Source organism: Triturus cristatus, chromosome 3_1 (assembly GCF_964204655.1).
Source record: "Triturus cristatus chromosome 3_1, aTriCri1.1, whole genome shotgun sequence".
NCBI lineage: Eukaryota > Metazoa > Chordata > Amphibia > Caudata > Salamandridae > Triturus > Triturus cristatus.
The window spans coordinates 308747709-308770033 of record NC_140583.1 but is presented as its reverse complement, the minus strand read 5'-3'; the positions used below and the strand labels follow the sequence as shown (position 1 = coordinate 308770033).

The 22325-nt window shown below is 48.3% G+C and overlaps 1 protein-coding gene and 1 long non-coding RNA gene across 3 annotated transcripts in view; one reads left to right on the top strand and one right to left on the bottom strand.

Moving 5' to 3' along the window:
- The window catches only part of SNX1 (sorting nexin 1), a 732138-nt gene that overhangs the window by 482556 nt on the left and 227257 nt on the right, over window positions 1-22325 (top strand). For both annotated transcript variants that reach the window (XM_085643997.1, XM_085643996.1), the window contains exon 11: window positions 15426-15631. In XM_085643997.1, coding sequence (XP_085500123.1) covers window positions 15426-15631 — 206 coding nt within the window. The remainder of the gene's footprint in view (window positions 1-15425; window positions 15632-22325) is intronic.
- Window positions 1-22325, bottom strand: part of LOC146860156 (uncharacterized) — a 208188-nt gene that overhangs the window by 22919 nt on the left and 162944 nt on the right. The window lies entirely within an intron of this gene.

The window sequence follows — 22325 nt, the reverse complement described above, 5'->3', positions numbered from 1 at the left end:
CACGTCTCACTCTGATGCCATCTTGGCTACGCCCTTTAACATATACTTTCGACTTACAGGGGTACACCAGTATGCCAATTGTGGGGTGTACAAAGCACTTACCAGCCAATTTAGAGGAGAGCACCGACATTGGGTTCCTGTCAGCAGGATCCCAGTGTTCTACAGTCTAAACACAGACACCAGGCAAAAAATGGGGGGCAACCATGTTGGAATGACCGTACTTTTCTACAGTCTGGACATGACTATAACTAACTGGCTACAAGCCCTTAAGCAATTAGTGACCATTTGGAGCGTTTTTAGAGAAAGCATTGGTAATGTTTTGAGCCGGTTAAAACTAGAACACCCTCATTGGGACTAGGTGAGTGCCTAGCTTCTATCTACTGTGAAGCTGCACAAATCCGTCATTATGCACTCACAAATGGCATCCCAATATTTAGTTTACGATAGTGTCTCCACTCACTGTCCTGAGGAAGACCTCATTTGATAACAAAATATCGCACTGTACCTTTGGGGTCAAAACACTGATGCAATATGGAGTCTGTACCAACTTGAGGGGGCTAGATATAATATTGGACTCTTGAAATCAATCCAACACCAATGGGAATGTACATTCAAGTGGACTAGTGAATAAACATTTCATCAAATCGGTCACTGTTTGGACAAGCACATCTCTCACTGCTTATGGATCACCTCATTTTGATGACGTTTTGTCTATGTAGTGAATGGAACTACTGCCAAACAAGTAGACCACATGAAACAATAAACCACTTATTAGTGTGTTTTAAATATAATTGCATCAATAATTAGTTTAAGTGAAGACTGTTTTTGAAGCAGACTGCCTGTAAGCAGAAAAATAATGTATTGTATCTGATAAGAGGCTTTTAGCCGCAGATTCCTTACCTTAGAATTATCCCCAGACGTCAGAATGGATCCGAAACTTTACCATGATCAGTAACCCTGTGCGTCAGTAGGTGGCGGGCGTCATCCGGCTCTGTGTGGTATCATTGGCGTCATCCGTGCCAGAAGTGAGGATCGGGATGCCTATAGAGGCGCCATCCAAGCTCGCTGCCGTCAGTTCTTTTCTTTCCGTGCCATTCAGCGCAGATCCGGAAAGAGCTACCCGTTACTCACTTTTTTACTAGTTTTTTTTTCACGTTTTGTCAAAGTCCTTTTGATTAATCTTGCAAGGAGGGATAGGGGCTTAGGAGGCCCAGCATACAGGCCTCATGGGATTGTGGTCAAACAAGAAGGTATGCTGTTCCTATGGGGGAGAGGAGAAAGAGTCAGAGTGGGGAGGACGTGAAGAAAAACTGGGTGACCGGCAAGGAATGTTGTCAGTTAAAAACATGTGCTGGATAAGACAATGCGTGATTGTACAGGGTTAGCTCCAATAAGGAGCAAGGGCTTCATCATAGGGCATCTCCTCGTTAGGCCGGCGCTACAATGCTCAACGGCCCCGAAGGCTGGGCCTTTGCCGGAGGTCTTCTCAGTTTGCTGTCATGAAGCTTAACGATGTTGTGGAGGGAGCCAGTGTGTAGGGAGTAGAAGTGGAATGACGTGTGTGTGATTAAAAATAGCTACTGGATTCTCCAGTGATAGTTTATTCACGGAGTACCTGTGCCATGAGTAAAAACATTGACTAGAAAGTCATGGACTGGAGAGGGAAAATTAAACTCACTTTTTGAATGAGTGAGTTCTGCAGGGGGTCTTCATTTTTCATACCCTATTCAGTCTGTGTGGATCTAGGCATTTCTTCAGGACCCAAGTATCCTCATCTACTCCTAGGGGGCAGCATGTACCGAGTTTGAAAAAAGAGAAGTCACATCACCTTGCTTGAGAGAGGCCAAACCTGTAATTTAAAGGAGGATGTGGTAAAGTGACCCAAATCGACCTGAGTGTAGCAGGGCCTGCAAGTTGCTGCCGATTGATAGCCATTGTAATGGAATGAAGGAGGTGGGCAGCCGTCCCTGCAAGAATCCTTTCTTTACCATGTCCAAGACGAAGACCATGGCCATGCAAGCCCTAGCCAGCACCTTCAAATCAGCAGATAAGGGGGGTGCCATTGTCATCCAGAATACTGCAAACTAAACCAAGAATGCAGACGACAGTTGTCTAACATTGACCACTACACCTCGATTAGGGAAGACCCCACAACACACCTCAGTCCCCGCATAACATCAATGGTGTTTGCAGCAGAGACACAGGGTTGGATCAGTAAGAAAGAGGCTGCTTTCCTGGTCAGTGATCACCCCAAGATCACTTACTTCTACACTCTTCCAAAAATTAATAAGGAAACCAGACCACCTCTGGGCTGGCCCACTGTATCAGGGATTGGGTCTATACTAGAACCCCTGTCACAGTTCTGCGACCACTACCTTCTTGTTTGACCGAAGTCCTTTTGATGTCATCAAAAAAGGCCGGCTTCAAGCCCTGCGACGCCTGTCACCCACAGATGTTGGTGACGAGCCTGAACCAGGTATGCCTCTGGTGCCTCGAGCGGGACCACGATCTGAAGGCCTGCCCCGCCAGGCACCCAAAGCTTCTGGCAGCTCGACATGCAACACCAAGGTGATCGAGGTCTCGGTCAAGAGGAAAGTCCTGGTAGCGGTCGCACGCCAAGACGTCATGCCACTCGGGTAAGTCGAAGTCCCACAAGAAGAAAAATTATTTGAAGCATACTTCAACTTCACCTCGTCCGTCGGGGGTAGAGATGAAGGAGCGTTGCCACTAGAGGCCTGGCTCGGCGGTTGAGACTATGCCTGGGTTGAGGGCGCTCCTCCCCAACTTTCCGGGAGCTGGAACGATCCCTGCCCAATTGAAAGAATTTAGTGAGGCCATGAACCTCAGATGTTCACAGACAACACCACCGCCATGTGGTACTGCAACAAGCAGGGTGTAGTGGGGTTGTGGACCCTTTCTCAAGAAGCCCTAATCTCTGGACATGACTGGAACAGCAGGGCGTATATCCCTGGTGGTTCAACATATGGTGGGTTCTCTGAACGCCAGAGTGGAAGAACTCAGACGAAGATGCCTAGAGGATCACAAAATGGAAAGAAAAGGATGGACGACATTCAATATGGACATGGCCAACAGCAGTAAAGCAAACACAGATATTATGAAGAATTCGACTGAGGGTATTGGCACCCTCGTGGCATCCATTGGTTCCACCGTAGCGTGAACCAACGCAACAGTCTGGTACCCCTCTGCCTCAGCTCGCTCCACCACAACCATTATCACCACCCTACGTGGCTACAGATACTTAAGATGAAGATGACAATGGGGAAAGTGGAAACTACTTTAAGCAACATAGAATATCAGACAAGTTGAATGATTATATAGACCCAATAACTGGTGCTCCAGCTCCATCTCGTGTTGACTCACCTCTTGTTGATATCACCCATGTTTGAGGCATATGAGCTGTAGATCATATGCTTTGGTATAGATCGCCATCAGGTGTTGGGTCCCGATGTTTGCACTTTGTTTTTGTTCAAAGAAGTCTTGTTGTCACGAGGGCATAGTGCACATGGACATCGACTCCATCCCTAGATTGTTTTTTTCTGCCATCGGGTTCGGATGTATATTGCTGCGCTCTCTGGTTCGATAGCGTTTTTCGGTCCCCTTCGACGCGCAAACCACTACCCTCGACGGTATGGTTATCGATTGAGATTCCCTTTGACACGCATCTCACTGCGGAAAGCTTTCCATTGGAAAAACTCCAGACAGGCCGTCGTACCAACCGCGCTAGCAGTCGATGGAACGGACTCCATTTAAACTATGTCCCAGGTGTCATGCTGAATTTCCACACACCGACTTGCATGAAGTTTGCAACCTTTGCTTGTCCCCGGAACACAACGAAAGGGACTGCGATGTGTCGATCCTTCCGATCGAAAAAGACACTTCATGATCGTCGGGCTCCATGCCACGAAATGCAGCATCAGAGTAGCTCTATCTCCACGGAAAGACAAAGACACTCTCCCTAAAGAGCTTCCATCTAATGAACCAACTTTCGATCCAAAACAGAAAAAGCTGGTTATAAACCCTAAAACAGGACATATTCAAGCAACTATTCCAAAGAAACGGAAAGCTGACTTGCCAGAGGAACATCATGCCCCTCCTAAAAAGAATATGGGCACTAACCCTTCTCCTCCTTATATTCCACCTCCTTCTCCTCCTCCTAATACTAACTTGCTCATTACACCTATAAATTCACCACTAGGGCCTATTACATCTGACTCACAGGATGAAGTGGATGTAGAGGAGGATCAGGACACTGACGCTTGGGATGATTACCACACTGATCCAAATACAGATACTGATCCTGATTTGTATCCCTCCAGACTTTCCCCACCTGATGACAACATTGGTTATCTTGAGCTCCTTATAGGGCTGCTCTTTACCGTGGGGTAGAACTTCACAAGGAGCCTTTAGAAGAGGGTTTCCTTTTTGAGATTCTTTCCTCCTCACAAAGAACTACTCATACCTTGCCAATGCTAAAAGGGATTTTTAAACACACAGACAAGGTCTTTAAGGATCCTGTAATGGCAAGAATTATCACACCTAGAGTGGATAAAAAATACAAATCCGCTCCTACCGACCCTATTTATATTAAAGGACAGCTACCCTTGGACTCTCTTGTAGTCTCCAACGCACGCAAGAGAGCCAACTCCCTAGTCACAGGAGAGACCTCTCCTTCTGACAAGAAGTCCAAGCTTATTGATGCTTTAGGCAAAAGAGTAGCTTCAAAGGCAGCAATCAATTGGCATATGCGAACGCCCAGGCGCTGCTGGCTCGTTATGACATGGCTCATTATGATGAGCTAGAAAAACGTATTACAACACTTGCCTGACCAATACAAATCTAAGGCTTACGACCTTATTCAGGAAGGGAAACTTATTACTAGCACCTCCATTAATTGTGCGCTAGACACAGCAGACACAGCATCTCGTGCAATTAACACCAGTATATTATCACGCAGACACGCTTGGCTCACAATCTCTGCATTAAATCCGGAGGTACAAACCTCCATACTTAATCAACCCTTGACCAGGAGCATCTTTTCGGCCCAGCTGTTGATACCATGCTGGACAAGATGGAATAGGACACTTGAGGTTGCAAACTCCATGGAGGCTTTACAGTTTCCAGCCAGTAGAGGTTCCTTTCGCCGCTCATTTTACAGGGGTGGCTCAAAAACTAAGTCCACTGACAATGCCTCCTCCTCTTACAAGGCCACCAATCAGTCCCCCTCATCCAGAGGATATTCTAGAGGAGGTTTTAGAGGAAACAACGGTAGAGGAAGAGGAAGAAATAATTCCACACGCTCATTCCCCGCAAACAAACAATGACTTCCCTCTGCTACCCCGGATCATCCCACTCCTGTCTGGGGACGTTTCTCCCAATTCCTACCAGTCTTGAATTCAATCACCTCAGACAAGTGGGTGCTACAAGTTATCCAATATGGTTACTGCCTGGAGCTTACAAGCACTCCCCTAAATATTCTTCCAAGAGCACATGCAATGTCACCGGAACATCTTGCCCTCTTATAACTAGAGGTTCTATCTCTGTTACAAAAACACTCTATAGAACCTGTTCCGTTAATAAATCAAGGGACCAGGGTATACTCCCTGTATTTCCTAATTCCCAAAAAGGACAGATCTCTCAGGCCTATACTAGACTTCAGCGGTACAAAAGGGGGTGGTGATGGACGGAGCATCAGAACCAATCAAACACTCACACCCAGTCAACAGATCTGGGTTTGATCCATCACCGTTCTTTAGCCCACTCTGCCACCCCAGTTCAGACATGGCCATATGCAAATCAGTCTGACCCTGTGCCTCATGGGAACAGTCCAGCCCGAACTGCCAAGCCATGCCTTCCCTGGACCGGAAACAAGCTTCCTAGGACCGGTTTCTGGCTTTTCAGCCGTCTTCAGCCAGGCTTGCTTGAATCCAGTGGCAAAGTGAGCAAGGGACTCACGTCTGAGCATACCCTGCCAACTTATGGCGAACAAAGCGGTACAAAAGGGGGTGGTGATGGACGGAGCATCAGAACCAATCAAACACTCACACCCAGTCAACAGATCTGGGTTTGATCCATCACCGTTCTTTAGCCCACTCTGCCACCCCAGTTCAGACATGGCCATATGCAAATCAGTCTGACCCTGTGCCTCATGGGAACAGTCCAGCCCGAACTGCCAAGCCATGCCTTCCCTGGACCGGAAACAATCTTCCTAGAACCAGTTTCTGGCATTTCAGCCGTCTTCAGCCAGGCTTGCTTGAATCCAGTGGCAAAGTGAGCAAGGGACTCACGTCTGAGCATACCCTGCCAACTTATGGCGAACAAAGCGGTACAAAAGGGGGTGGTGATGGACGGAGCATCAGAACCAATCAAACACTCACACCCAGTCAACAGATCTGGGTTTGATCCATCACCGTTCTTTAGCCCACTCTGCCTCCCCAGTTCAGACATGGCCATATGCAAATCAGTCTGACCCTGTGCCTCATGGGAACAGTCCAGCCCGAACTGCCAAGCCATGCCTTCCCTGGACCGGAAACAAGCTTCCTAGAACCGGTTTCTGGCATTTCAGCCGTCTTCAGCCAGGCTTGCTTGAATCCAGTGGCAAAGTGAGCAAGGGACTCACGTCTGAGCATACCCTGCCAACTTATGGCGAACAAAGCGGTACAAAAGGGGGTGGTGATGGACGGAGCATCAGAACCAATCAAACACTCACACCCAGACAACAGATCTGGGTTTGGCTAAAGAACGGTGATGGATCAAACCCAGATCTGTTGACTGGGTGTGAGTGTTTGATTGGTTCTGATGCTCCGTCCATCACCACCCCCTTTTGTACCGCTATACTAGACTTCAAACAGCTAAACCTATACATACAGTCGGACCACTTCCATATAGTCACACTTGAACAGGTGCTCCCACTACTTCAGCAAGGCAACTTCCTATCTAATCTTGGCTTAAAGGACGCCTGTTTCCATATTCCCATTCACCCTACTCACAGAAAATATCTCAGGTTTGTGGTGGACGGACAACATTACCAATTCAAAGTTCTCCCGTTCGGAGTAACTACAGCACCCAGGGTTTTCACCAAGTGCCTGGCAGTAGCTGCAGCTCGTCTAAGAAGACAGCACGTTCATGTCTTCCCTTACCTTGACGACTAGCCTATAAAAGCCAGATCACAACAAAGCTGCATACATCACACTCAAAGGACAGTCCAACTGCTTCACAACTTGGGATTCACTGTATACCTCACCAAGTCTCACCTCCAGCCAACCAACACACAAGTGTATCTGGGAGTCACAATAGACACTCGCAAAGCTGGGGCGTACCTCAACCCAGTCGGGATTCGCAACATGCAATCTCTAATATCACAGTTTCAGCCCCAACACTCATTACCAGCCAGAGTGTTCATGCAATTGATTGAAATGATGGCTTCTTGCATCTTAATCGTTCCCTATGCAAGACTTCAAATGCACCCCCTACAAGAATGCTTACGTCAGTGGAATCGGGCTCAAGGGCTGTTATCAGATCTGGTATTGATAGATGGCCGTACTCCTCGTTCTCTGCAGTGTTGGAACACACAAAACCTTTCCAAAGAACGCCCATTTCTCTATCCGGTTCCACAGATAGTGCACAGATGCATCCCTCATTGGTTGGGGAGCACATATGGGAAAACTAACCATTCAGGGCAAGTGGACTCTACAACAAAATCAACTTCACATAAACCATCTTGAACTGCTAGCAATTTTTCTAGCATTGAAAGAATTTCAACTTCATCTCGTAGGCAATGCTGTCCTGGTTCAACAACATGACAGCCATGTACTACATACAAAAGCAAGGGGAGACCCACTCTGTACAGCTGCCACAGCTAGCATACAGCATCTGGAGATGGGCCATTCCCCAAAAAATATATCTCCTTGCAGAACATCTTCCAGGAGTAAACAATCAAGTTGCAGATCTGCTCAGTCATCTGCAAATACACGAATGGGAGCTTTACCCTCAAATTCTCCTCCCATTATTCTAAATATAGGGCTTCCCAGAGATGGATCTGTTTCCCACCCACCAAAATGCCAAATGCCCAAACTTCGCGTCCAGATATCCACACCCATTGTCCAAAGGCAATGCACTATGGATGAATTGGTCAGGGATATTTTCTTACGCTCTTCTACCTCTCCCACTCATTCCATTAGTAGTATGGAAACTCAAACAGCACTTCTTGACGCTTATCGTAGTTGCTCGCACATGGGCCAGACAACCCTGGTTCACAACTCTGTTGGAACTATCAGTAGTTCCCCACCAAAAACTACACCTCTCCCCCAAGTTCCTTACTTAGAACCATGGTGGAATAAGACATTCAGATCCCAATCAGCTCAGCCTTGCGATTTGGCACCTGAAATTCTACAGTTTGGCTACCTTAATCTTCCACCCGACTATGAATGTTACCAAAGAGGCTAGACGCCCTACCACATGAGCATGCTACGCAACAAAATGGAAGGGATTTGTTGTTTATTGTAACAACAATTGGATCGATCCACTAGATGCTTCAATACAAAACATCATTTGTTATCTATTACACCTACAACGTTCTAATTTAGCGTGCACATCTATACGCTAACATTTGGCTGCAATAGCTGCGTATTTGCAAAATAGACAGCACTTGTCTCTTTTTAGAGTGCCCGCTATTAAAGCTTTTAGGGAAGGACTCAAAACTCATTCCTCCCAGACTTCCACCCTCTCCAGTGTGGAATCTTAACATATTCCTTTCAAGACTCCTGGATCCACCATTTGAGCCGTTGCACAAATGCAAAATACAATTTCTCACCTGGAAAGTAGCCTTCCTTATAGCCATCACTTCAGAAGAGTCGTGAGCTTCAGACACTAACCATAGAGGAACCATTTTTGCAAATACACCAAAAGCAAAGTGGTCCTTAGAACTAAACCCAAATTCTTACCTAAAGTCATCTCTGCCTTTCATATCAACCAATCTGTTGAGTTGCCTGTGTTATTCCCTCAACCAGATTCGATGGCAGAACGTGCCATTCACACATTAGATGTCAAGAAAGCATAACTTTACTACATAGAGCGAACAAAGCCCTTTAGATAAACTAAACAACTCTTTTTTGCTTTTGCTCCACCACTTAAAGGCAATCCCATGTCAAAGTCAGGCATTGCAAGGTGGATAGTTAAGTGCATTCAAATTTGCTACATCAAAGCTAAACTCGCACAAACTATTCCCACTGGAGCGCATTCTACACGCAAACTGGGAGCTTCTATGGTGTTCTTAGGAAATATACCCATAGATGACATCTGCAAAGCTGCAACATGGTCTACACCACACACATTCACGAAACACTTTTGTGTGGATTTGTTAGCAAAACAAGCTAGTGTGGGCCAGGGAGTTTTACGAATACTATTTCAAACCACTGCTTCAAAAATAACTGCTTTATAGCCTATGCTAAACGATATGATCTACAGCTCATATGCCCCGAACAGAAAATGCTACTTACCAGTATGCATCTGTTCTTGGCATATAGAGCTGTAGAGTCATATGCACCCACCTGCCTCCCCAGGTACCTTTACCTGTTGCAGTGATATCTTACTTAGTAAAGTAATAAAGAGATGTCCATGTAAAATGTATCTAACTCCATCATCACCCTTCATGGCAAAACAATCTAGGGATAGTCGATGCCCATGTGCACTATCACCGAGGGGAGGAGTCACCTACCTCGTAACCACAAGACTTCTTTGAACAAAAACAAAGTGCAAACATCCGGACCCAACACCGGATGGCGATCTATGCTAAAGCATATGACTCTACAGCTCTGTATGCCAAGAATAGATGCATACTGGGTAAGTAGCATTGTCCTTTCTCTCCTTAGTTAAGTTAAAGGAAAACTATTTGATTTTCCTCTGACAGATACAGAAGGAGACTGCTTTCTCTCAGATTTCAAGGAGGCACGCAGAAAATCACGATCCTTTATCGCATCTGAAAAATCCACGTGATGAATATGCAAACACATGCCTTAATTTCAGGTAGAGTTCCCAGGCTGGATAAAAGAAATAAAGATCCTCAACGACCCACCAACTTGTCTCATCAGCCAGTCTAAAGGCCTTTCATTGATGATGTAAGAGTGTTTTTGCCGGAATCCATCTTTCCCAAGTGCACCACCGCTGAACTATGAAGGTCGTAAGATGGACAATTAAATCTCCACTTAGGGAAGAACATCCATTAAAACTACAAGATCTTTGACCATAGTTAGCCATATGATCGGCAAATGTGTGCAGACGTGAACCTGTATCTATACCTACTTCCAAAGGTGAAAAAAGGAAGCATCACCAGCCATTCTCTGGTAGGGAGATGAGGCTTCTGCAGCAGTGATTGATTAATCCTTATATGTAACTAGCGCTGGATTCCAACAAATGAAAGGTGCTGTAGTTCTTGGATGGCAGTGGTGGTTCTCAACTTCTTTGAGGCCTGGAGTGCAATTCTACGTTTTAGGCCTGACTTTCTATAGCGGCCACTTATTTGGAACGTATCTTGTTCTCCAGTCAGTCACATCAGACATTGTTACCTCCAGTTCCCAGGTCGGGGGCACTTCAGTAACGACAGCAGCCTTTTTGTGGAGTGAGAAGCAGAGGTTTCTCTTCGTATAGAGACAGATACCAGCCATAGGGCCACATTCGCCAACAAGCCCCTCAGGTGCCATGTTACAGGCAGACCTACTAGATCCCCTTCCCTCCTATAGATCAGCGTAGTTAACCCGGTCTCAACTTCAGTCCCACTGACTCCTTGGGCGATAGGATTTCTGCCTTCTATGCGCAGTGGCCAGATATTACAGCCGACACATGGGTGTTCCTCCTGATAAAATGGGGAATTACTTTCTGGCTTGTCTAAGAACCAACGCAGAAGATAATACACCAACATCTATAAATCTGACAGGCAGCGATACTGTTTATGCTTCCCAAAGGGACCCGGAACCTGTCCCCGAATCACAACGGCAAACGTGGTTCTTTTTCAGTCCTTTTCTAGCAAAGAAATAATCAGGAGAGTTGTATCTTGTTACAGCGCAACAGATATATATTAAGGCATTCACTAAAAGTAGTAATCCCGCATGAATGTTCTATTTACTACAAAAGGGGAATTTATGACAATTATGGCCTTAAGACTGTCTCCAAATCGAAGTGATGGTAAGGGGTTTAATTCCATGCTTTTCCTTCTAAAGAAATAATCCGTAGTTTCTCCATACCTTTTTCACGTGCTAAGGCCTATGGAGCAATCAGGCATCCTAAGTTTGTTACACCAGGCAGAAGACAATGCTTCTGTTCGTTTATTAGAAAGCATCCACGTGCTACTGTTTTTCTTTTTGATTCTACTGGCACTAAACTTGCACAAGTTGCGCCTCTCACCAGACCGTTGCGCCTCTCACCAGGCCGGGTCACCCCCTTGCTCCTCCTGCCGCCTCCTGCCTGCCAGCCTTGCCGCAAAGCCGCCTGCTCGCCAGTTTCCCGCCGCAGCTCGCCACAGGCCCCGCCCACCACCGGCCCATTGGCTGAGCCGCTCCCGCCGCCCAGCTGACCCGCCCTCTCATCCCCCTTCTTAAGGGGACAGCAAGGAGTGCTCGGGAGTGACCGCTGCGCCTCTCACCAGGCCGGGTCACCCCCTTGCTCCTCCTGCCGCCTCCTGCTCCTGCCTGCCAGCCTTGCCGCAGAGCCGCCCGCTCGCCAGTTTCCCGCCGCAGCTCGCCACAGGCCCCGCCCACCACCGGCCCATTGGCCGAGCCGCTCCCGCCGCCCAGCTGACCCGCCCTCTCGTCCCCCTTCTTATGACGCCCCCAGAGCAACCGCGCAGCGGACGCGCGCAGCGGGAGCGCCGATTGAGCGCCGAAGGTGCGCCAAAGGTAAGCCCGTCCGCGCCTGGCCCGCGCCCAGCGCCAGGACCCCTGGCCCCCGCAGACCCCAGCCCACCCGCCGGACGTACGACGCTGCCACCCTCAACGCACTCAACGCCGGCCGAATCCCAGGATGCTACCGAGCCACCCCGAGACACACCCACGGACCCTTCTGCTGCAACGCCTGCAAGTTCACCTGCATTCGGACCAGCACTACTCCAGCACCAACCAAGACCAAGACGAGCAACAGCAGCAGCCACCTGAAATGCATCCTGCTCAACACCCGCTCCGTCCACAGACACGCCATCGAGCTCTGGAACCTGCTCGACACAATCTCACCAGACGTCGCCTTCCTCACGGAAACCTGGATGAACGCCTCTTCAGCGCCCGACATCGCCATCGCCATCCCAGACGGCTACAAGATCATCCGAAGGGACCGCATCAACCAGACCGGAGGAGGCATCGCCATCATCCACAGGAACACCATCCGCATCACGACCAACACCGACGACACCCTCGCACCCGCCGAGCACCTGCACTTCCAGGTCCACATCAATCCCAAGACCACCCTCAGAGGCACCCTCATCTACAGACCCCCGGGACCATGCACACAATTCAGCGAAGACATCGCCGACTTCATCAGCCCGCACGCCCTCCTCTCCGCTGACTACATCCTCCTCGGGGACCTCAACTTCCACCTGGAGAACAACAACGACCGCAACACCACCACCCTGCTGGACAACCTCGCAAACCTGGGACTCAAGCAGCTGGTCACCACCCCCACCCACTACGCCGGACACACACTCGACCCCGTCTTCTCATCCAGCAAGGACATCGCCTTCAGCCACGCCACCGGACTCCACTGGACGGACCACAGCTGCGTCCACTTCAGCTTCAGAAGGACCACGATCCACCACCACCAGCAACAGGTTGCACGCAGAAGCTGGAACAAGATCACAGCCGACCAGCTCGCGACCTCCCTGAGCATGAACCCTCCCACCAGCACAACGAACCCAAGCCAGGCTGCCACCAACCTCGCGAAGTGGATCAGCAACTGCGCAGACGACCTCGCCCCTCTGAAGACCCCGCCTAGCAGACCCGGCAGCAAGAAAGCCCCATGGTTCACCGACGAACTCAAGAGCTCCAAGAAGAACTGCTGAGCCCTCGAGAGAACATGGCGCAGAGACCCAACACCGGACAACATGACTGCCCTCAAGCTCGCCACCCGAAAGCACCACCAACTCATCCACGCCACCAAGAAAACCGCATTCAAGGAACGACTGGACAACAACGCACACAACAGCAAGGAACTCTTCAACATCGTTAAAGAGCTCTCCAACCCCAACGCCGGAAAGAACGACATCACCCCTTCGCAAGACCTCTGCAACTCCCTCGCCTCCTACTTCCACAACAAGATCGCGGACATACACAACAGCTTCAGCACTCCACCGACGCACGCCACGACCGAACCACCGCCCCACACCACCACCCTCCGCGCCTGGACCCCGATCAGCACCGAAGACACCGTCCGCACGATGAACTCCATCCACTCCGGATCTCCTACCGACCCCTGCCCTCACCACGTCTTCAACAAGGCCGACGCTGTCATCGCACCCCACCTGCGGGACATCATCAACACCTCCTTCAACACCGCTACCTTCCCGGAGAGCTGGAAGCACGCCGAACTCAGCGCTCTACTAAAGAAGCCATCAGCCGACCCCACCGACCAAGAACTACCGCCCCATCTCGCTGCTCCCGTTTCCTGCAAAAGTCATCGAGAAGACCGTCAACAAGCAGCTGGCCGCCTTCCTCGAGACGAACGGTTCCCTCGACCTCTCGCAGTCTGGCTTCCGGGCCAACCACAGCACCGAGACCGCCCTGATCGCAGCCACCGATGACATCCGAGCACTGCTTGACAACGGAGAAACAGCAGCCCTCATCCTCCTAGACCTCTCCGCTGCCTTCGACACTGTCTGCCACCGTACACTAGTGCAGCGACTCAGCAACGTCGGAATCCAGGAGAAGGCACTGGAGTGGATCATCTCCTTCCTCGCCGGAAGGACACAGAGAGTCCGCCTCCCCCCGTTCAGATCTGAAGCCACCAAAGTCATCTGCGGCGTTCCTCAAGGCTCCTCGCTCAGTCCAACCCTCTTCAACGTCTACATGAGCCCCCTCGCAGACATCGCACGCCAGCACAACCTCAACATCATCTCCTACGCCGACGACACCCAGCTGATTCTCTCCCTCACCAACGACCCCGCCACCGCCAGAGCCAACCTTCACGAAGGGATGAAAGAAGTAGCCGAATGGATGAAGTACAGCCGCCTGAAACTGAACTCGGACAAGACGGAAGTCCTCATCCTGGGATCCTCACCCTCCGCCTGGGACGACTCCTGGTGGCCCCACGCCCTAGGCAGCGCACCCAAACCAACAGACCACGCACGCAACCTGGGCTTCATCCTGGACTCCTCTCTCTCCATGACCAGACAAGTCAACGCCGTCTCCTCGTCGTGCTTCAACATCCTGCGCATGCTACGTAAGATCTTCTGGTGGATCCCCACCGAGACCAGGAAGACGGTCATCCAGGCCCTCGTCACCAGCCGTCTGGACTACGGCAACTCCCTCTACGCCGGAACCACCGCCAAACTCCAGAAGAGACTCCAGCGAATCCAGAACGCCTCAGCACGACTCATCCTGGACATCCCCCGTCGCAGCCACATCTCCGGACACCTGAGAGACCTGCACTGGCTCCCGGTCAACAAGAGAATCACCTTCCGACTCCTCACCCACGCACACAAAGCCCTACACAACCAAGGCCCAGGATACCTCAACAGCCGCCTCAACTTCTACGCTCCCAAACGCCAGCTTCGATCGACCGGCCACGCCCTCGCCACCGTCCCCCGCATCCGAAGAGCCACCACAGGGGGACGGTCCTTCTCCTACCTCGCCGCCAAGACATGGAACTCCCTCCCGACCCACCTCCGCCTGACCCAGGACCACCTCGCCTTCAGGAAGCAACTCAAGACCTGGCTGTTCGAGCAGTAGCGGACCCCCCTCCCCCAGCGCCTTGAGACCCTCTGGGTGAGTAGTGCGCTATATAAATGCATTGATTAATTGATTGACAAGGTGACGCTACAAGCATATTTCTAGCTATTGTGCTGCAAAGAGTGAGAAAAATCATGCTTTGGTTTTGACAATCATAGCAGCAGAAAATGTGCTGAAATTATGTGACAATCTAGCTGGTACCTTAGCCTGCCCCAGGAAAAAACTTAAAAGCTCACATGAATAGACACCTGCATTAGGCCTAGCAGTTCTGTTTGCAAAGTTATGCCATTATCTTTCCAGTGTACAAATGATGACCGCTATCCTTCATCTAGACGTGTGTAACATTGTCAAAAATACAGTAAGCACACAATTGTCACCCAGTAAAATCTATATTGTTTGTTGTAAAAATGAACATGCTTTATATGCATAAATTACTAAAATGTGAATATCACACCTACTGACTTTCATTTGTCTTTGTTTCAGAGCTGGCACTGAATACAGCACAGTTTGCAAAGAGTCTAGCTATGCTTGGCAGCTCGGAGGACAACACGGCCTTATCTCGAGCACTCTCTCAGCTAGCTGAGGTTGAGGAGAAAATAGAGCAGCTGCACCAAGAACAGGCAAACAGTGACTTCTTCCTCCTTGCAGAACTGCTTGCAGACTATATAAGACTTCTCTCCATTGTCCGTGTAAGTGAAAATAGAGAGTACAGTTTGCATGAGTGGAAGGCTGAAATATTTAGTTTCAGAAAACTCGAATACTGCTTTTTAACTTGTCCGTACTGATTACCCAATCATATCATTTGTAATTTCTCCATTTTAATATGTTGAATAAGCTGATTAGTTAGAGGATGGACTGTGATATATATACCTTGGAGTAATGTATTTTAGCCGTTACAACCAGATTACTTGAGAAATGCCTTTATGATTAATAACCACATTAACTATGCTACCCCTTGTCACTTCCTCACCTCTTTTCTTTACGTGCACACATAACCATCTTCACCAATTTTGGCATGCTTATACCTCTTAACCCCTTGTCCTCCCCGTAAACACTCTAAGCTTTTCTATCATTCTTGTTCTCCCTTCTTTCTCTTCCTTCCTTCCTTTCTTTCTTCCTTTCTGTGTCCCTCTCACACACATCTGACTTCATCACACTTGGTTACTGTCTTAACCGTCAACCCTCTCTCTCTCCCCCTATACTCTGCACCTCTTCGAATGCATAACAATGGCGCATATGACTTTTGGTATAATCACGCCCTGAGAAAGCCCTCGGCCTATTAGGCGCCACGGGCGAAACACATGGCTGTTTGTTTCTTCCCTTTTTTGTGAACCTGATCACCAACAATAAATAACAGGACAACAAACCAAAAAATTCCTTTTGGACGACACTATTTTTAAAACTACAAATATAAGTGCATCTTTTTGCCTTTAACACCCCGGCAAGAATGTTGAACCAGGAGATCGTGGGTGCAGCTCCTAGAGGAGAGAGTGCCAAACACCAATTGGGTCCTGCCTTTGATGCGGCCGCATTTCAGATAGGATCCACCAGTTTGCCTACAACTAAGATACTAGAAACAGTACAGCACAAGTCAGTTTAAAAAAAAAAAAGCTGGAGTTGCTCGAAATTTGAAGAAAGATGCAGAAAGATTTTAGCTTTTCTCTATCTAAGGACTGCAAAGAAATAAACATTCTCTCTGCTTGTCATTTTAATCTATTGAAATAGTGCAGAAGAAAGAAAAGCAACTTTTGCAGCATGAATCTTTTCTGGATTCACATGCTGTGCATTAATCTGCCCGCTAGTGGTTGGGTCCTGAATTGTCTTTTATTTTTGGCGTCATCGACCATCATTTGGTGGTAGGTTCGTCCGCAAACGTCAGATGGCGCCTCGAATGTTCCTGTGCATATTTGCCATCCTCAGATTCTTTTTTCTGCTGTTGGGTCTGGAAGCAGCGGAGGCGCTCCAAAAGATTTTGGGAAATATCTGACATTTTTCAAAGAAAACATCAATTCGCTGAAGACTGCAAAGAAAAGAAGCAGATCGAGAAGGGGGATCCTTCACTCTCCCCTTCCCATGGGGGACCCTGCCAGGAACAACCACGTGGTCGGAGAAGGAGTCAAGGTAGGGGACATGGACAAAACTCCCTTTAAATTTTGCCCCAATTCCCACCACAAGTTCACAGAGTCCCTTCCACTCCACCCCCACCCCCACGAGGTCTGCAACCTTTGTCTGCCAAAAGACCACAGACCAGGATTAGGAAGCCTGTACTTCATTTATCTTGAAAACCTTGAATGTACACAGAAGACAGAGGCTGGAATTTTACCACGTCTGGGCCAGCACTAACAGTGCAGAGATGAACCACAGAGAGCAGGAAATGGCCAGCAACGACAACAACATCAAGGAGGCCGAGATAGTCCACGGAGGATCAGACGTCTAAATCCCGACGCTAACACTGAGAAAAAATGGCAGAGATGTAAGTGGCAAGAGAGCCGAAAAGAAGATCCAGAAGGTAAAAAAAACAAATATTTGAAAGGCCCAGAGCATAAAACCTCTGAGAAATAACCCCAAAAGGCAGCCTCTGCATCTGTTAAAACATCGACCGAAGGTCAGCTGAGAGTACAAAATGCCCATGGATCCCAGACCACGGATACCGATGCCGGCAAGAAGTCAAAGACTTCGAAGGTCCCAGTTGCTCGAGAGAGCGTGAAAGGAAAGAGACTACGGAGACGGTAGAACCATTGACGCAGAAAAATAGGCCGATGCAAAACACGGGGCGCAGTAGGTCAAGAAGAAAGAGAAGGCTTGAGGCAGAAATGGCGGTGCTACTTCAGCGGAAGGAGTTTTTGCGACTCTTTTAAAGAATATGAGGAAAAACTCCAAGAGGAGTTGTATGAGCCAGAGGGGCAGGGTTCGATGAGGAATCGTGGGTCGACTGCGAAACCGACACTCTAACCCCCCCCCGAAGAGGAGGTGAAGAATTACCCCTTGAGGCCATCACCACCTGATGACCTCACAATATAGAACATCATCAGGAATGCTGCCAAAACGTATTGGGTGCAGCTAGAAGAGGAAAAAGGAGACTGCTGTTTCCTTTTAAATACTTTGATGCCTGCCAACAAGGGAAACCTGTACCTGCTAATGCTTCCCAGCATTTTGGATCAAGACAAGGAGGCATTCAAAGGACCAGCAGCAACTAAAGCAATAACTGCCCGGTTCGAAAAGAAATGCGTGCCCTCGACACAGGACCCAAAATGCATTCAAGGTAATGTGCCCGCAGACTCCATCATAGTGGCAATGGCCAGAAGGCACAATAACACTCATAGCTCCAACAGGATCACCACCTGAGCAAGAGGCTTGCTCTGGTGGGTAGAACGATGGAGAGAGAAGCAGCAACACAGTGATGGATTGGCAACTCTAACTCTCGGATGAACCGATATGGACATTAGCAATGGGATTAAATGGAATCCCTGATGCAACACCTTTGTGAGGAATACAGAAATAGTGCAATAGCAGTCATGCAGGAATGATCAAATGTGGCCAACACTTGCCTAAAGCCAGCCCTGTATGCTGCTGACACTGCCAGCAGGCAGATGTGCACGGTAAGAACTCTCAGGAGGCATGCCTGGCTAAGAATATCAGTATTTAAACCAGATGTTCAAGCATCTATCATTAACAAGCTCTTCTCCAGAGATGTTCTGTTTGTCCAGGCTGTCTAAGAGTTGTTACAGCAAATTAAAAAGGACAACAAGACAGCTAAGGCCATGGTGGCTCTGCAATACAGAGTATCTTTCCGGCGAGGCAGAAACATATCCCCCAAACCAACAGGCAGAACACACTTCCCATAGGGCCAACCGCAGCAGCCAGCACAGGGCATCTTATAGCAAGCCTTGCAATAGTCCACCTACCAACAGTGGCAACATGCAGCAAGGCAGACCTTTTATGCATGAGGAAAGAGGAGAGGACAAACTCTTGGAGACGAGAAGCCTCCAGCAAGTTACTTGCTCACAGGCATAGACCCCTACAAAATACCAGTGGGAGGAAGGATAGGGAACTGATCACAGGAGTGGGAAAAGATCACCTCAGACAATTGGATTTTAAATGTGATAGGTCATGGATATTGCATAGAACTGGCCAAGAAACCTCTCCATACGTTTCAAAAATCTAAATGTTTTTGAGGAAACAAAGTAACACAGCTCAGAAAAGAGGCCTGGGAACTCTTTCTAAAGAGAGCCATGGAAAGGGTACCCATAGAAGAAAGAAACCAAGGAATGTATTCACCATACCTCCTGGTCCTAAAACAGGATCTCACCCTATGACCAATCTTGAACCTCAGATACATAAATAAGTTTATCCGCACACCACACTTCAAAATGACAACTCTGCAGGGAGTGATACCACTCTTAGCGGGGAGACTACATGGCCACCTTACACTTAAAGGATGCCTACCTTCACATCCCTGTTAATCAAGGCCCCAAGAAATGCCTATGATTTGTACAGGAAAAAGTACACTACCAATTCAGAGTAGTGCGATTCAGAATAAAGTCAGAACCAAGTGTTTACAAAATGCCTCTAAGCAGTTGCAGCATTACCTACGAAAGAAAGGAATACATGTATACCCATACCTAGACGACTAGCTCTAGTCGTCACAGCAAAGGTACAAAAGGAGATACAATGATGGCAAGCAAAAAATGTGAGTCAGGGCGACTTTTCAAAATACCATGTCCTACAGTGACCATCACAACGGATGCATCTCACATAGGGTGGAGGGCACACATATGAACACATTAAAAGTACGGTGACAATGGAAAAATACAGATGGGCTGAAGCACATCAACTTCCTGGAGATGAAGATAGTGTTCCTAGCCCTGAAAGCATTCCAGTCTCATATAACTGGTCAGACAGTCTTAATACAAACAGACAACAGCCATGTTCTGCCTGAACAAACCGGGAGGAATGAAATTGTTCGCGCTGAGCAAATTAGCCCAACAGATATGGTAATGGGTAATACAAAAACACATATCACTACAGGCTATCCATCTACCAGGAAAGGAAAACACTAAGGTGGACAGACTAAGCAGACAATGAAGCAGATCCACAAATGGGAACTAAAACAAGAGTGTTCAATACATGGGGGAGAGCATCACTGGACCTGTTCGCAACACCAAAGAACGCAGGATGGCAACACTTTACGTCCAGGTTTCGACACCCTCTATCAGAGGGGAATGCTCTGTCAGTAAACTGGTCAGGGAAATTTGCCTACGCCTTTCCACCAATTCCCCTGATTTCAAAGGTACTGGAGAAAGCTAGACAACCAGGAACAAAACGCATCCTTATTACCCCGCAGTGAGCCAAACAAACCTGTTACGCAGACCTGTTGGCGATGTCCAAGGGAAGCATTATCGTGATCAAGACAGAACGAGATCTGCTGACAATGCAGGAAGGGAAGGTGTACCACCCGTAACCAGCAACCCTGGGCCTAGCAGCCTGGCTCCTACGTATGTACAGCCCAGAACAATGGAGATGCTTAAGGAAGCAAGAAGAGCTACCACCAGGAAGTGCTACGCTGCAAAATGGAAAAGATACATACACTGGTGCAGAACAAAGAATTATGTGAGATCAAGAACAAAACAAGAAACTGTATTCACTTACCTAACTCATCTGCTAGGCACTGGACTAACTTACTCATCTTCAAAGGTACACCTAGCTGCGATAGTAGCATATAATAGGGGTACATGATGCAATGCTTCTTCACAACACCTGTTGTAAAAAGTTCCTAGAGCGGGCTAAAAAGATTGCCATACCAAGAGCAGTCCCAGCACCACTGTGGAACCTGAGCCAGTGTTTACACAACTTATGGCCAACCCCTTCAAGCCTATGCACAGGTCAGACCTCAAATCACTCACACGCAAGACAGCATATCTGATTGCAATCTCATCCATACATAGAGTGAGTGAACTACAAGCGCCAACAATACAGGAACCATATCTGCAAATGCGCAAGTACAAGGTAGTTCTCTTCCAGGGGATCCTCATCAATAGTCATAAGCACTGAATATTCCCGCCCATGTGCGGGGACCCCGGAAATAATAAAATTATATATGTAAAAAACATACATATATACAGCTCTGTATATGTATAAACATATCATTTTTTCCAAGCAAATGCAGCCCCCATAAAAGGCTAGACAATGTATATATAAACATCCAATAAAACATATAGGTATAATAATACACCTAAATCTTTTTTTTTTTTTTAATGAGGTAAAAACACTCATGAGAAAGAAAAGAGAACACTGTGAGAAACACAGATCACAAAAACATTGTTAGCCTGCAGGCTGCATTGCAATACAATACCATAGAGACTGAAAAGCTCTGTACAGGTAAAAACTGGCACCGTGCCTTTAAGGCAGCCCTGACTGTAGTATCCCATCATGCCTCAGGGGTGACAGTTGGGTCAGTTGTTCTTTCCGGCTCCTTCAGTCAGGACCCTGGAATTCAGCTCTCTTCTTTTCGACTTGTCAGTCAAGAATTATTGCTTTTCTAGTAATTGTTTAAGCTTCCTCTTATTAATATCTGTGAGGAAGTTTGTATCCTGTGTTTTTCTGACTATTTTCAACAGAAAAATGCCTTCTTTATTTATGCCTTGCCCTTCCTGTGGCAAAAAGAAGGCTTCTTCAGACACAGTGTGTATCGTCTGTTTGCTAGAATCTCACTCTCCAGCTACATGTCGTCATTGTTAAGACCTCTCCAAGAGAACTTTGAAGGAGAGAGAGAGGATTAGGCTCTATGGATTATCAGTGGAGCGGTCGACGTCGAAGCAGCTGGTCCCCGTTTGCTCTCCTTCGGCGTCGGGCTGGGCGTCGAAGACTCCAGCGGCGGGATCGTCGCTGAGAGGTGAGGAGTCCAGGGGGAGTCATGCTTCGAAAAGGAAATAGTCGTCGACTCTAGATACAGCGGCGAAGCGGATGCGTTCGTCGTCGGCGACTTCGACGTCTAAGAAATCATCGGCGTCGAGGGAACGTCGTCATAGTTCGTCGGCAAGACATCGCTCGACGTCAAGAGAGAGGCATCGTTCGACGTCCAGAGAGAGACATCGTTCGACGTCAAAAGCGGCAAGAGGAAAGTCGACGTCGAAAGAAGTTCGTAGGCGTTCGACTTCAAAGTTTGCTACGACGTCGAGACCGAGATCGTCGTCGAGACCAGGTTCGCCGTCGAGACAAGACCGACCGTCGGCGAAGACACTTACGACGTCGAGACCTTCATCGTCGGAACATTCGATGTCGAGGCAGGCGCCTCCGTCTAGACCGGCGTCGAGGCAGGGGCCTCCGTCGGGGTCGACGTCGAGGCATGCGCCTCCGTCGGGATCGACGTCGAGGCAGGTGCCT